This window comes from Dysidea avara, chromosome 7 (assembly GCF_963678975.1).
Source record: "Dysidea avara chromosome 7, odDysAvar1.4, whole genome shotgun sequence".
NCBI classification, from domain to species: domain Eukaryota; kingdom Metazoa; phylum Porifera; class Demospongiae; order Dictyoceratida; family Dysideidae; genus Dysidea; species Dysidea avara.
In genome coordinates, this window is record NC_089278.1 from 14,065,577 (window position 1) to 14,081,158 (window position 15,582).

At 38.6% G+C, this 15,582-nt stretch overlaps 3 protein-coding genes across 3 annotated transcripts in view; 2 read left to right on the forward strand and 1 right to left on the reverse strand.

Moving 5' to 3' along the window:
- LOC136259698 (nuclear pore complex protein Nup205-like) overlaps window positions 1-15,582 on the reverse strand; it is a 50,432-nt gene that overhangs the window by 9,347 nt on the left and 25,503 nt on the right. The window lies entirely within an intron of this gene.
- Window positions 1,381-2,165, forward strand: LOC136259728 (ryncolin-2-like). Its single transcript, XM_066053249.1, has one exon. It carries the CDS (start codon window positions 1,422-1,424, stop codon window positions 2,163-2,165), a length of 744 nt encoding a protein of 247 aa, XP_065909321.1. The 5' UTR covers window positions 1,381-1,421.
- On the forward strand, window positions 12,340-13,217 carry LOC136259700 (fibrinogen-like protein 1). The gene has a single exon (XM_066053206.1). The coding sequence runs from the start codon at window positions 12,381-12,383 to the stop codon at window positions 13,137-13,139; it is 759 nt and encodes a 252-aa protein (XP_065909278.1). The 5' UTR covers window positions 12,340-12,380; the 3' UTR covers window positions 13,140-13,217.

Sequence of the window (15,582 nt, forward strand, 5' to 3'; positions counted from 1 at the left end):
TTTATAAGCACACATACGAAGGACTAGACCAGCATTCCACAGAATGCCAAAGACCATAAAGTGTTGTATACATGCTCTAAAGTCTAATACAGAGTATATAATTATAGAGATTAGCTTGTATGCCCCATGCAACTTAGTTTAGCAGGCCAAATTCACAATCTTATGCCTTTTAGTATAAGGCACAGGTACTTATACCAAACGTTAAGGGTTTCGAGGACCTGGCCTACGAGATTAGGTTGGTACATGCCAGCTTAATCTCTATGACACTGAATTAGATTTCTAGAGCACATGTATAACACTAGATATGTTCTTCTAGAGTGCTAGTCCATCCTTCGCACATGCATTTATAAATGGATAAGTGCTATGACATGATCGACGCCTGGGTCTGGAAGCGAATGCTGCTGTAAAAAACATTAGGTATAAAAAATAACTGTTTTATAAATGTAAAGTGTATTTTAAAATATCCGTGTTTGTGTCTGACTGTATCCGCCTTTTCCAACTACCCGGCGTAGCAGGCACTTGATGGTTGGGGGGCTAAACATTGTCAAGGATAGGATGCAAGCTGAGCATGTGAAGTATGCTAAACTTCACATGCTAAACTAGGGGGGGGTCTGGGGGAATACTCCCCCCTTCCCCAAGAAATTTTTTTTAAACTAATGCACTGAAATTGAATTCCAGAGCATTTTGGGCAGTTAAACATACTTAAATTATGCTATCAAATACGGCAGTGTACACTTACTTCTGTAGTTTGACTCTATCAGTCTACTTTCTATGATCACACCATAGACAATATACTATGATCATACTAATGATACGAGAATTAAATCTAAAGGTGCTTACTACGATCATGGTTCTGAAGTGCTGCTGAAGATTCAGATATGCAAGCAGATTGCTTCATAAATGCTTTATAGATTGTTGTTGATTCTGATGGATTGAAAAGGTGAGTTGTAGAATAACCTGAAACGTTGGTGATAAAATTACTTAAGATGTGGCCTGAGATAGCTAGCCAAATTATTGGAGGAGGGGGGGGGCATGGGCCCTCCGCTTCCTACACCAAGCAAAGTAATTGTTAATCAATACTCTCTAATAGAACAGTCAGTTAAAAACCTGAAAATATTGGTCACAAGAAATCCATTGCACAACAGTCGCCACTACATCATCAAATCACACACTTTAGTAATACACAGCAAATCCGAAGCACTTAGTCATCATAGCCAGTACATCAATAGTTAGTCAGCTGGTATATACTAATTGACTAATGATTATACTTTACTAGTCAGCATAATATAATCCTCAACTTCCTCACAAGGAAAACTGTCACTAATACACAACTCCACTCATCATTAGTGACTCAGCACTATTGCTAGTATAAAAGAGATCACACATTGTGAGGTGATCACTAGTTCATCAGTAGCTCTACAATGACTACTACTACTAATACAATAATACCACTACTGGCTGTTGGGGTAGTAGTAGTTCTAGCTGGATGCCCTAAAGACAATGCTCCTATTAAAAGTTGTTGTTGTCTTGGCTTCAACACTACTGTATTCAACAAGAGGAAATCAGGAGTGTACACCATGGCTAACTTCTGTGGAGTGAAATGTTATGATGCAGAAGTGTATTGTGATACTATCAATGGAGGAGGAGGATGGTTAGTGGTACAGAGGAGACAAGATGGAACTGAAGACTTTAACAGGACCTGGGTTGAGTATGAAGATGGATTTGGCAAGTTGACTGGAGAGTTTTGGTATGGACTCAGAGCCCTCCATTGTCTCACTGGTCAAGGTGGTTGGGAAATGAGAATGGACATCAAGTTAGCTGATGGTACTAAAGTCTTCCTCCATTATGAACAGTTTAAAGTTGCATCAGCTAAAGACAAGTACAAACTAACTGTTGGAGGATTCCAGGGGACCACTACCGATCCAATGATGCATCACAATGGGATAAACTTCACCACTAAAGACAATGACAATGACCGAAGATCAGATAATTGTGCATTAGCTAATGGTCCCAGCGTACCTCATGGAGGATGGTGGCATAAAGACTGCTGGCATGTAAACCCCAACAACTTCTACAAACAATACTCGGGAGTTTACCTCAACAACAACTGGCACACTCTACCATTTGTGGAGATGAAGATCAGACCAGTTCAATGTAACATTTAACACACAACATTCACACAGTGTACACATGTAGTCTAGTGTGGTATTGTTGTTGTACATTTCTTGTCATTGGAAATTTTCTTAGTTTTAATATTATGGTGAATCTTGTATAAATGGTCACAATTGGTGTTACAATGCAATATCACAGGTAACACAAGTATCACAACCTTTAGGCAATAACCTGCGAGTTACTTGCATCACAGTTAATTTTAGCAACTTACTGGTCTCAATAAACCAAATGGAGGATGGTGGTTTAACAGATACTGCTGGGATGTAAATCCTAACAACTTTTACAAGCAAATGTGGGGAGTTCTTCTTAATGGAAGCAACAACTGGTACAATCTACTATTTGTGGAGATGAAGATCAGACCAGTTCAGTGTAACATTTAACACACAACACTCACACAGTATATACACGTGGTCTAGTGTGGTATTGCTTTATTTTGCAAACTTGTATCATAACAAATTTCCATTTAAATAGTTTTCATGTAATTGTTATACCACGGCTGCAAGGGATTTGGCTGATATATACACCCAAGGCCCAGCTAAGGGTTCAAAGCTTTGTGATCATGAATAATTAATGATGGGTGTACACCCATATGGTCTCACACTTTGTTGTAACTGTAGTACAGGCTCTAGTACAACTGCTTAGACTACAAAATATACCAACATTTGTCAATGATGGTTGCATGCTTCCATGACATTTTGACTGATTAGCATCCATAGTAACAAAGCTTTGGATGGATAAAACTACCTTCGAAGGTTACAAAACCTCCAAAGGTTACAAATCTTTCAAAGCTTTGTTCCAACCCTCAGCAAATCCCAAGTAGTCATGGTATAAATGATATATCTAACACTTTCACACCTCAGATCAAAGGAGCTGCCCGAGCTACATTTCATATGTAGCCCAGCTAATATGTAGATTGGGCTACAACTGGGCAGTGAATATATAGATGTTGAGGCCGAAATCGATTGTGGGGATCAATTAATACTACGTGATAAGGATGCACAACTTGGATTTCGCCATGAAAACCACTCAGAGGTAGAGCGTTTTGCTGTCCTCGCCATCCTACAAGTTGAAAAACGTTGGGCTAAGGTGAAAACTAGTGCTATAGCTTATTCACCGATCATTTCTGCATGTTTTCGAATATGGACATGCCCCCCATCACGAAGCTACCACTCTGCATGGAGTAACCGCTCTACAAGCAAGCTTACCTATCTAGGTCTTTAGTGAACTCTATAATTTTTTCCATAAACGATTCAATAGCACTGATTAAAACATTAAACTCACATAACCGAAATTCTCTGTGATATCTCTAGGATATGTCTGTTCAACGTAACCAAACGTAACCAGAACTGACTCATAGTCGAAAATTTTAGGTATGCATATATAATACATTCAGTGGCTGTACTTGTATTGTCTTGGGTGATTGATCACCCTGTACAGGCTATCAGCCTGATAAGTGTCACATATTAGCTGTAACACTGGGCATTCAGGCTTTGCCTGTTATGTATGCCCTCTGCCCTCGGGCAGTTGGGCATACATATCAGGTAAAGCCCTCATGCCCGTGTTACAACTATTACAAATATATCATTTGGGGATGCAAACCTAATAGGTGAAAGAACTCATCCCGTTTATAATGATTGATCGTGGTTTTAATAACATGGGCTAGCCCTCAGAATGTTATTTATTCGTCACTTTGCTTCAACATACAACACCAAAAGTTATGACTGTAAGATGGAGCTTTTAAATTTACCATTTCGTTCTACATTAAGCCCACTATTGGGACAGTAAGTAAGTTACTGTATTAACCCTTTATTATCGAATGGCTAATATATTGCCATAACGAGTGCCCTTTATAAACGGAGCCATAACTCCTTTTTCCTAGGGGCTACGAAGCTGAAATTGCTACCAAACTGCTCAGAAGGACCGGGCGTTTTTAATGAAGTTTACCGTTCGGCGATAGGAAGAAGCATGGGCAAGTTATGGCACTTGGCAATATAAAATAGCGTATACAAAACAATAATACCTGTTTAAAACTCCATGTTCGCCTTCTCCCTGCTACTAGGAGGCTTTAGTTGGAGTTACTCCATTCCCCACGTGATAAGGATTCTAAAAATAAATAGTGTGATGTCATCGTGTTGATTAGTAAGATGGCGGCGCCCATCTTTCAATGCCATGGCAATACGGAGAAGATACGCTTTCTTCGCTTCATAGCGCGTGAGTTGTGTGTGTGATCTGTAAGTATTCTAGCTGTGTTGGTAGAAGAGAGAGTTGGCTATCAAACGGTATATAGCTTGATGGGTTAATTAATGGGTGGGGTCCACTCGTATCGCCCATATTTCACACAAGCCATAAAAGTTTTCACACTTGCGGCTTTATAAAAAAAACTTCGGTAATAAAGGGTTAAGAAAAGTACTTAGGACTATCAAGTCACTAATCTATTATAATGTAACAGTCTTAGTTGTGTCATCTCGTGATCTGTTCAATGGATGACACTTGGTGGGTAGAAAAACAAATCCATGTATCGCTTAAACAACTATTATCAGTGATCATTCATCACAGAATATAGTTAATAATAATCAACTAGTCAAAACTTAGAGCCTAGTTAGACCTGCAGACAATGTAAAGCTAGTGCAATATAACGAGTCAAAACGTTTCATATCTTTGAATTCGCTGAGCATCAAAGCCCCTGAGAAAACCGCTTTCCCATGATATTGCCCAGGAGTTAAACCCCAAGCACGACCTTTAAACTCCCACACAAAAGTGGTATATTTTGCACTGCACCTAGGAGTGACAATATTTCTTCACAATGTTCACATGCAAAATTTAGTAAACCTGTGATAACTACCTACACATCAAAGGCCACATCATGATGCAATTGATGACTGTAGTGCTGAAGTCAGTGCAGTATTGATTAAAATGCAAACCTCTGAAACAGAACCAAAGTTAGCTAGAACATCACAGCCAACCGGCAGACTAACATTGGTACCTGCAGAGTAATCCTATTTACACGTTCAGTAATTGTGCTTAACATAGTGACAACAAAAATTCTGTACTTTTGGAAGTAAGTACGTATCAAACACTAAGTTAAAGTGACTGGCCATATTAGCAGTTTGATCTATGAAATGAGCACTGTACAATTGTCAACAGTAGCATGATTACTGAGTGCTATGATAAGTAGGATATAGGGTATAAGAACAAGGAACAGGTGTCACAAATGAAATTGGATAGGCATCAACTTCGGTAAGGTGCTGACCTAATCAGTGTTGTGCCAGGCATCTCTGATCACCAAGCAGTCACCTTCAAATTCAAACTTCCCCAGGTATTCCACATGCAAAACAACCGGAAAAGTTTACCATTATCATAGGGCTGACATCAACAGAATCTTAGAGGAAATAAACCATTTCTCAACTACACATCCTTCTCAAGAATCTCATCAATAAAGTAATTGGTAGCAACTTAAAACATTTTTTTGCATTTAGTTGAATTACATGTAACCATTAACCATACAAAGATTTATATGTTACCATGGTAAAAAATATATATTAAAGCTCAAACGAGGAAACGAAAATATTATACAAGGCCAGACATACACAATCCCGTCTGACTGGATACAGTATAAGTCTGCATGTAATGTTGTCAACAAATCTCCAAGGCAAGCACACAAGAATTTATAAATAATCTTAAGATATTTTGGTCACTAGTAAAGAGATCTCGTAAAAGCTTCCAGTCAGTGGCACCACTTGAGGTTGACAATAGCTTGAAAATTATACCAACGTCTAAAGCAGAAGCACTTGCAGAAAATTTTTTCCTCATTATTCACCAGAGAAGATGACAACATTCCTGTAATACCTACCAGCCAGCATCCCTCAGTGCCCAAAATAACATTTAACACCGGTGACATTGCATGTATCCTTACTAATAAAGAATCTCAGCCTGGTAAAGTTGCTGGCCTAGATAATATACCCATATCAATCCTCCATACCTGCGTGGAACAAGTAGCTCCAGTGTTACAAGTGATATTCACCCAATATCATTGACTATAGTCTGGTGAAAAGTTATGGAACACATCATATTCCACTGCATCATGGAACAGCTAAACACCCACAACATCATCAACTCTAATCAACATGGCTTTAGGACTGGTTTTACAATGCCCAACTAATGGATGACATCTTAAAAGCAATGGATTCTCACTATCAGGTTGACCTAGTACTACTCAACTTCTCTAAAGCGTTTTGATATGGTTGCTCATAATAAATTACTACCCAATATGGTATACAGTCTAACATTCACAACTTGGCTTACGCTTAGAACACAAAGAGTCTCCATCAAAGGTAACACATCTAGCACAAAAAAAGTCTTGTCTGGAGTTCCCCAGGGCACTGTCCTTGGATCTGTACTGTTCTTACTTAGATACTAACATTACTTCCATCCATCTCTCAGTGCTGATAATTGTGTGCTATTAAATCACTCTTCTCTTACAAGACCTCAATCCAGTGGACAAATACTTGGCAGATGAAGCCGAACACTGGGAAATGTGTATCAATGACCAATACCAGATTACCTGTTTCAACCTCCATAGTTTGCTATATCTCTGAGCATCCTTTAGAAATCGTGGACCAGCATAACTACCAACTACCAGCACAAATCAAACTCAAACTGTCATCTAGCACTTTCGTACGTACTAAGTGCCTCTAGAAATAATTATTGTGTGGCAGGTGTTTAAGCACTTAAATAGCTTTTGTAGAACCTTTTATTAAGACTTCACACCCTTCTGAATGGCTTAAATGGCAAAATTCAACAGTGAAACACTACTGAGAGGTGAATAGGTGACATACATCAACTATAACAGATTGCAGCTAGCTATATACTAGCTGCTCAGTGTGGATTCCACGAACTTGTTTGTGCCCCTCCCTTTCCAGCCCTCCTCATGCACAACCTATTATCAGATGAGTTTCTTCCCTAAGACCACCCGAGATTGGAACAAATTACCTCATCGAATTACTGAATGTGATTCACTTAATGATTTTTGCTGGCAACTAAGGTTGTTGTTACATATTTTTGTAATTATGTGTACTTGTACCTATTAGTGTTAAATGTATTTATTGTACAATGTCTTACTAGAGTTGTGATGTTTTAGTTCCCTAGGATACAATCAGTAACAAGCTGCCTATGTCAGTTACAAATCAATCAGTCAACAGGACTATAAATACAGGCACAATGACAGAGGTGTTTATGATGTGGCTTATAGAGTTTCACCATGTGTTGCTAGAAGTTGTTAATGACAAATTTCACCAGAAGTTGTTAATGACAAATTACAGCCATTACTATATTTTGAAACTACTTCATTTGTCACAAAATTTGCTGCAATAAGTTGTGGAGTGCAGATGTGACAGGTGGCTACTTTTTATGTACACAGGTAAATGGCATAAACATGTGTACATGTGTGTCAATGGTCCAAATGGTATTCCAGCACAATCCAAGAAAAGTACCTTGACTCATCTTCCCCAAGATAGTGAATATACACATATGCTGAAACCATAGCAAGGTTTAAAATTTCCTGTGATACTGTAAACAATCTTGTAAGGTACACTACTAACACACACAAACTGGTACCTGCCCTACATGCCAGATTTCTTGGCTAACACATGTTTAATGCCTACATTCCTATCATGCAGTTCTGTTCTAGTTCCGCATCAGGTACATTCTAGAATAAATGATAGTAACATCACTTACATTTATTTTCACAGGCCAATTGTCTCGAGTACACAGCCTAAATCCAGTGAGAGTGAAACTTTGCTCTACCAAAATAATGGCAGCTGATTTTCCATTTAGTGGATCTTTAACCCTTAAACCGGCAGCCATTTAAAAAAACGCAAGTACTGAAAATGCATTGTCCAGTAAACTGGATTCTTTGCATGACTTTAAAACAAACTCCCATAGTATTAGAACTACAAGCACCCTTTTACTCACTGTTAAAGTTGGGTTAAATGGTCCCATCCTTCATCGCATCCTTCCAACCCAGAACTACATGCTGCGCTTTAAATTACAAAGTATCTATATATTTGTCTTCTTTCCTTCACATAACAATGGATAAAAGGCCATAACTTGGCCATATTTTGTCTTGTCAACTTCCTCTTGACGTCATGTTGCTTGTCACATGATGACGATTCAGTTGATACACAGATATTATGTGATTTTATCAAATGGTCGACAAACATAGTGACGATACGAAGGTGAAAGAAAACAAAATGAGTGACATAATAAAATTATAGCCAAACTATAGTATCTGTGTATGTAGGAAATTTCATTGTCGCACAGTCCTAGAACTTAGACTGTTAGAATCACAAGTAGTCTACATTCTACTACGTTACAGTGGGTTTTAGATCCCTTCGCATCGGCCAAAAAACTTTAAAATCCCATAGCCATGCTTCAACCTGAAGTTGTGTTTATCATCTTTTTTATTATTTTATTTTTTAAATTTTATTTATTTACTAGGACCGGGTCACATTCAACCAAGAACATACACAAATGCGACAACCCCCTAGTGAAGCTATGCATGCGACTAGGTGGTGAAGGCACAATCAAAATAATTATGATCTCAATATGTCACAATAGTGACAGATATAACACAATAGTGGCATTGTAACTAGAGGCCACCAGTAGCTAAGTGCCGGTACATTATTAGTGTGGTAAATGTGTACACAGTACATAGGCATACAAAACATACAGGAGAGAACTATACATTATTGCAGTATAGGTAACATCACCAAAGATGAATATTATTCAGCTATGTAGTCAATATACAGCACAGTATCAACATCAACTAGAGGTCACCAGTAGCTAAATACGGTTCATCAGTGGTGTGGCAATGGCACAGTGATGGGTACACACTATATGCATATACAACTTGCAGTGAGACACACAATACTGTAGGAGTATACAAGCCAAGTGAACCAGATAAAGGAAGACAGCCAAGCCAGCCAGAGCCTAGTAAGCCAGGTAAAGGCAAAATGTACAATACAAGTAAACAATACAAGAAAACATACCACACTCTTTACAATACATTAGTACAAACAGACAGCCAACCCTACCAGAGGCTAGCAAGCCAGAAAAAATATAAAATACAAGTAAACTATACAAACAAACATACCGCTATTAAACCTGTTATCGTGCAGCTGGCATGGCAAACAGGTGTGGCTGCTTCACTGAGGACATCTACTGGCAGCTGGCATGGCAACTTGAGACTTAGTGAGCCAGCTTGCAACACTTTCAAAAAACAAGTGAACAGTAGTTTGCTTGTCTAAATAGGTATTTGAACCTGCCTGCTTTGTAGTGGGCATCACATGCTGACTATTTTGATCGGTATTAAATAGAATCGTCGTACCGTTTCTATCACCTCCACGAAAACACCTGCCCATTATACAATTGTCTCTTCATACAACATGGATTCTATTCCTGGAGAGTACGAAGTCTTAGGCCTTGTAGTATTCTCAAACATTATTTATTTATTCATTATTATTTATCACGTAATTTTAACCGCATTTCTTATTATTATTAGTACTTGGCTGTATAATTAAGGCTTTACAGCACAAGTGGTAAAGGTCTGTAGGACACCAGGTCCTACAGCCTATTTTTACATATTTTGCCCTGCTTATATTGCTAAAGAAAAGATTCCATTGGCCTTAATGTGCAACAAGCTGATGCCAGTAGTATTTTCGCATGCTAATACAATCAGTTCTATATACAGCATTGTTGTTCAGCATCTAATTGCTAACAATACCACATACATCACTATTCTTGTGCAGCCAAACCACCTTTTTTTCCTTTTGTCACTGGGCCAGGGAAAGGCCCAATAGCAAAAGAAGGTATAGCCCAGTTAACAGGGCGGGGGGGCACAGGTTCCCCCTGGGTTAGCTATTGCCCCCCCTAGGTTTATACCTAAAGCTTTGAGAAATGGAAAGGTTTAATTGATTCCAAAGTTGTATAATTGAATAGCCAATATTCAATGGCATCACAGTAAAATTTTACCAAAATTGAGTATATTTACGCCTAAATTTTCCTGGGGAGCATACCCCCAGACCCCCTAGAATCTGGAGTGACTTACTTTCCCCCCCTCCCTAATATTGTGGGTTGAGCCCTGGCTAAGATATTTTAGTGAGTTGAGCCAACATTTTGGAAGCATTACTTGTATAGATGTTGCATTAGCTCTGTACTGTACACACATTGCACATCAAGCTATAAAGCTTATAAGATCAAAGGTTTTAAACATGATGTTCGTGATGCATTTATTCATAAGCTCAGGTTATGGGCATGCACTTAATTGTTGAAAATATGGCGCCCAGTGCAGTGTCAGCAAATGCGGAGTGAAACCCTCTTGTAAAGAAGTCAAACAGCCAATTGAAGCATCTACTTATGAAACTATGGGAATACTTTAAGCAAGAAGCGAAGAAGTGTAAATTTTCCATCAACATCAAGGAGAGAATCTCGAAGGCCATCGGCAATCCTTCTTTGCTGGGTTATGGCATACATTACGCCACGCAAGGATTTCAAAGATGTCCATTGTAAGAATTAGAATGGAGTACCGCAAGAAAAGCGGTTTGTCTATGCCAAGAAAACGATGCAAAAAGCACTTTGCACAAGCCCACTCGATTGTAATTGTCAGGTACTAACATTCATGAGTCCGCGTTGATGTAGACAGTTTCGTTTTAGAATGATGGTGTTTTCTCTAGGGATAGAACATAGCTTTAAAGAGTGTTGAGTGATATGGGATTTAAGTACAAGATGATCAATGACGAGGTTAGCATTGCAACAGTTTGTACTTTAATGTCACTACACATATACGCAGGGTATACTATGAGCAGCCCTGCATAGTCCATCAGCATCATAAATATTAAAGACGAACGAGGTACAACAGAACTGAAGGAAGACCAGTTGTGTACTTGGATGGGACTTGGGCAATGAAGAACTTCTAGAGCGATTCCTCATCCAAATCAGCAGTGATAGTGAAGGTGGCGATGGTGATATTTCCACTAGCAGCAGCGGATCCAAGTCTTCTTCTGGACTTACTTCATCTGATGTAAGATTGTTTGATATTTGCAGCATTGGTGTTACAATTTGATGTTGCTCCACAGGAGTCATCAGGTAGCTGGGATTAAACTCTGTGAAGTATATGAAAATACAGATGAAGTGTAAGTATGTGCACTTTAATAAAAAATATTATTGCTTTAGTATGCTAGTAGAAGTTGAACATACCATCCCTTGTATATTTGATCAGTGCAGGAGTGTTTGGAAGTCACTACAGGTACTATCAGCCCAAGTTCATATACACAGTATTATTTCAGTTGTTGAAACTTTTAGAGTTTTGTGGAATGTGACTTCAAAAACAAAATGCTCATGTGTGGCGAAGTGATGAGAAAAGGATTAAAATGACAAACTGACTAAATGGGAATAGAAGACGATGGGCAGCTGTGTGGTAAATGTGAAGTAAAATACATGTTGTTTGGCTCACTTGCAGGTACACCAATGCTGCGTAACAGATTTTGAGCTGTTATAATTTGGGTTTTTCCTCTTTTTGAGGCTGGAGAAGTTTCTTCCCTGAACATAAGTAGGCCACTTATCTTCTAAATACAATGCACCACTCTGCAACTCTGTTTTACACATACAAAAACTGCTTTATTTTTCTTTCAAAAGTGTATTACAGCCTCTTACATAACAGATGGTGAAATCATACATGTTGAGGGCGGGAGTGTGATGTCTGGTTTCGCCACAAACATGTGTCAACATGAACACCAAAGGGCCACGCTTTAGAGGCTTCCCCATTGAAAATGTATGGCGAAACTTTACAGTGTCACAACTGGAGTGTCTTACATTCGAATGAAGCGCTTTTAATATATTTTTAGCGGATTGAGAAATGCTACGTATCGAGCAATACAGGAGGCCCATGCGATGTAGCAATCGTAAGTTATTAATCGTTTTTGAGGGTTCAGCTCAACACGAACGTACTATATACAAACTCACAAGTGACTGAGTTGTATTACAACTCAAATAGCTATTTGATTGACTAAATGACATACGCATACATTTTATGTTTTCATGATGTCACTATTAATATCCCTCACCATGATACACACAACACATGACTCAGCACTATTACTAGTATAAAAGAGATCACATTGTGAGGTGATCACTAGTTCATCAGTAGCTCTACAATGACTACTACTACTATTACTACAATAATACTACTACTGGCTATTGGGATACTGCCCCTCTCTAGTGGCCAGAAAACAAATATCGGTCTCATCAACAATTGCTGTGATCTAGGATATGGCCGCTTCACCTTCTCCAGGAAGACTAAACTGAGTGGAATTTATGACATTCCTAATGTCTGCAGGGATGATCATTTGGAGGCTGAGGCTTATTGTGACACTATCAATGGAGGAGGAGGATGGTTAGTGGTACAGAGAAGACAAGATGGATCTGAAAACTTTAACAGGACCTGGGTTGAGTATGAAGATGGATTTGGCAAGTTGACTGGAGAGTTTTGGTATGGACTCAGAGCCCTCCATTGTCTCACTGGTCAAGGTGGTTGGGAAATGAGAATGGACATCAAGTTAGCTGATGGTACTAAAGTCTTCCTCCATTATGAACAATTTAAAGTTGCATCAGCTAAAGATAAGTACAAACTAACAATTGGAGGATTCCACGGGACCACTACTGATCCAATGGCATATAGGGATCACAACGAAATGGAGTTTGCCACTAAAGACACCAAGAGTCTAAGCCAGTACAACTGTGCATTAAACAGTGGTCCTAGCATACCTCATGGAGGATGGTGGTTTAACAAAAAATGCTGGAGTGTAAATCCTAACAACTTCTACAAACAATACTGGGGAGTTTATCTCAAAAGCAACTGGCACACTCTACCATTTGTGGAGATAAAGATCAGACCAGTTCAGTGTAACATTTAACACACAACACTCACACAGTGTATACTTGCTCAATTTAGCAACAACGTATAATTTTCATGATAATTTTCTAGTAAAACAGTTTTCTATACGACGGCTACGAGGGATTTTGCTCATACACACCCAAATCATGGTTGAGGGGTGTATATGTATATCAGCATGGTATAAATATGTATGATATAAGTATTAGATAAAGCACTGCCGCAAGTGCTATACAGGAAATATATCACGAAAAGAGTGGGTGAGAGACAAATATAGCACAAGGCGAAGCTGAGTGCTATATTTCATCTTGAGACCACTCTTTGAGTGCTATATTTCCCGTATAGCATGAGCGAAAGGCAGTGCTTTATCTGGTAGAGAACTGTCAACTTGAGGTACACACAAGACACATGAAACAATTAGAAACTCATGGAGGAGTGTTATCATCGGTAGAATAGGCATTGTGGCTGTGTTTCGCCTACATTGCACTGCGCTGCATCTTCATTAGTCATTTTGTGAGCCTAGTCTGTCTTCTCAATACCAAAACTTTTTGATTGTGGTACTTTAATAAGCATATTTCCGTGATATTCCTAGGACTTGTCCGTTTATGTGAGCAAAACGTACTAAGAATGTTCACTGCTGCTGACCACAAGCAACCATCATCAAAATCTTTAAGTGTGTCTATAAATTAAATCCAGTGGTTTTGCTTGTACTGGTTGGGTTGACTAATCAGCCGGCGCAGTCAGGCTATCAGCCTACACTGGCTTGGTTGATTGGTTGTACTGGCCAGAATTAAGTGATTACTCACTCAAAGTAGGCTATCAGCCTACAAAATAGGCCTGGCAGTTCTATAACTACCTGACATAGAACTGTGGTCTATTAAAGTGTTCTATAACTGCCCAATATAGAACACTTGGGCATTTATGGCGAATATAGAACACTTTTTTGCTTTGATCCTCCCACACAAAGTTCTTTATATATATATATATATATATATATCACTTTAAGTACATTTATCCCACTGGTTTTATATACTAGTATATAATGATTGATTATGGTTTCAATAGCATGGGCTAATACCCCTCAGAATGTTGTTCGTACGTCACCATGCTTCAACACACAATGCCAAAAAAAGTTATGATTGTAGAATGGAATTTTTTAAATTTACTATTTTGTACTACTGTACATTAAGCCCACCATTGGGACAGTAAGTAAGTTATTATATTAAGAAAAGTACTTAGGACTATCAAGTCACTAACCTATTTTAATGTAGCAGTCTTAGTTGTGTTATTCTGTGATCTGCTCGATAGATGACACTTGGTGGGTAGAAATACACATCTATGTATTGTTCAAATAATTATTATCAGTGATTAATCATCACAGAATATAGTTTAATAACAATCGGCTAGTCAAAGCTTAGTAACTACACTAAACCTAGTTAGACCTGCCAACAATGTAAAGCTCTTGTGTTGCTCAATACAATGAGTCAAAAAGTTTTATATCTTCGAACTGGTTGGGCATAAAGCGCCCTGAGCAAATTGTTTTTCCATGATATTGCCCAGGTAATATCTAGATATTACCTGGGGAAATATGTGAGTTAACGTCAAGCAGTACCTTTGAATACCCACACCACAGTGGTATATTTTGCACTGCGCAAATGTACATTTTACATGTTGGGCTACACATCAAAGTGATGCAATTGATGATTACAATGCCGAAGTCAGTGCAGCTTTTGATTAAAATGAAAAACCTCTGAAATAGAACCCAACTTAGCTACAACATCACAGCCAACCGCCAGACTAGCATTGGTACCTGCAGAGTAATCCTATTTACACATTCAGTAATTATGCTTAACATACTTCTGGGAGTAAATACGTATCAAACACTAAGTTAAAGTGACTGGCCATATTAGCAGTTTGATCTATGAAATGAGCACTGTACAATCATCAACAGTAGCATGATTACTGTTACTATTAAGTTCTGACAATTAGTAGCGTATCACAACAGGGAACAGGTGTCACAAATTAAATTAGATAGGCCAACTTTGGTGCTGACCTAATCAATGTTGTGCCAGGCATCTCTGATCACAAAGCAGTCACCTACAAATTCAAACTTCCCCAGGTATTCCACCTGCAAAACAACTGAGAAAGTCAAAAGAATCTTAACCATTTCTCCCTTCTCAAGAATCCATGAATAAAGCAATTGGTAGCAACTTAAATAAAACATTTTATTGCACTTAGTTGGAATACATGACCATCAACCATACAAAGACCTATCATGGTAAAAATATTACAGCTCAAATGAGGAAACGAAAATATTATACAAGGCCAGACGTTCACAATCCCCTCTGACTGGATGCAGTATATAAGTCTGCATGTAACACTTTCACACCTCAGATCAAAGGAGCCGCCCAGGCTACATTTCGCATGTAGCCCAGCTAGCCAGGCTACATATGAAATGTAGACCG

Coding starts and splice junctions, on each gene's coding strand:
- LOC136259728 (XM_066053249.1), top strand. CDS start 1,422: ATGACTACTACTACTAATACAATAATACCACTACTGGCTGTTGGGGTA.
- LOC136259700 (XM_066053206.1), top strand. CDS start 12,381: ATGACTACTACTACTATTACTACAATAATACTACTACTGGCTATTGGG.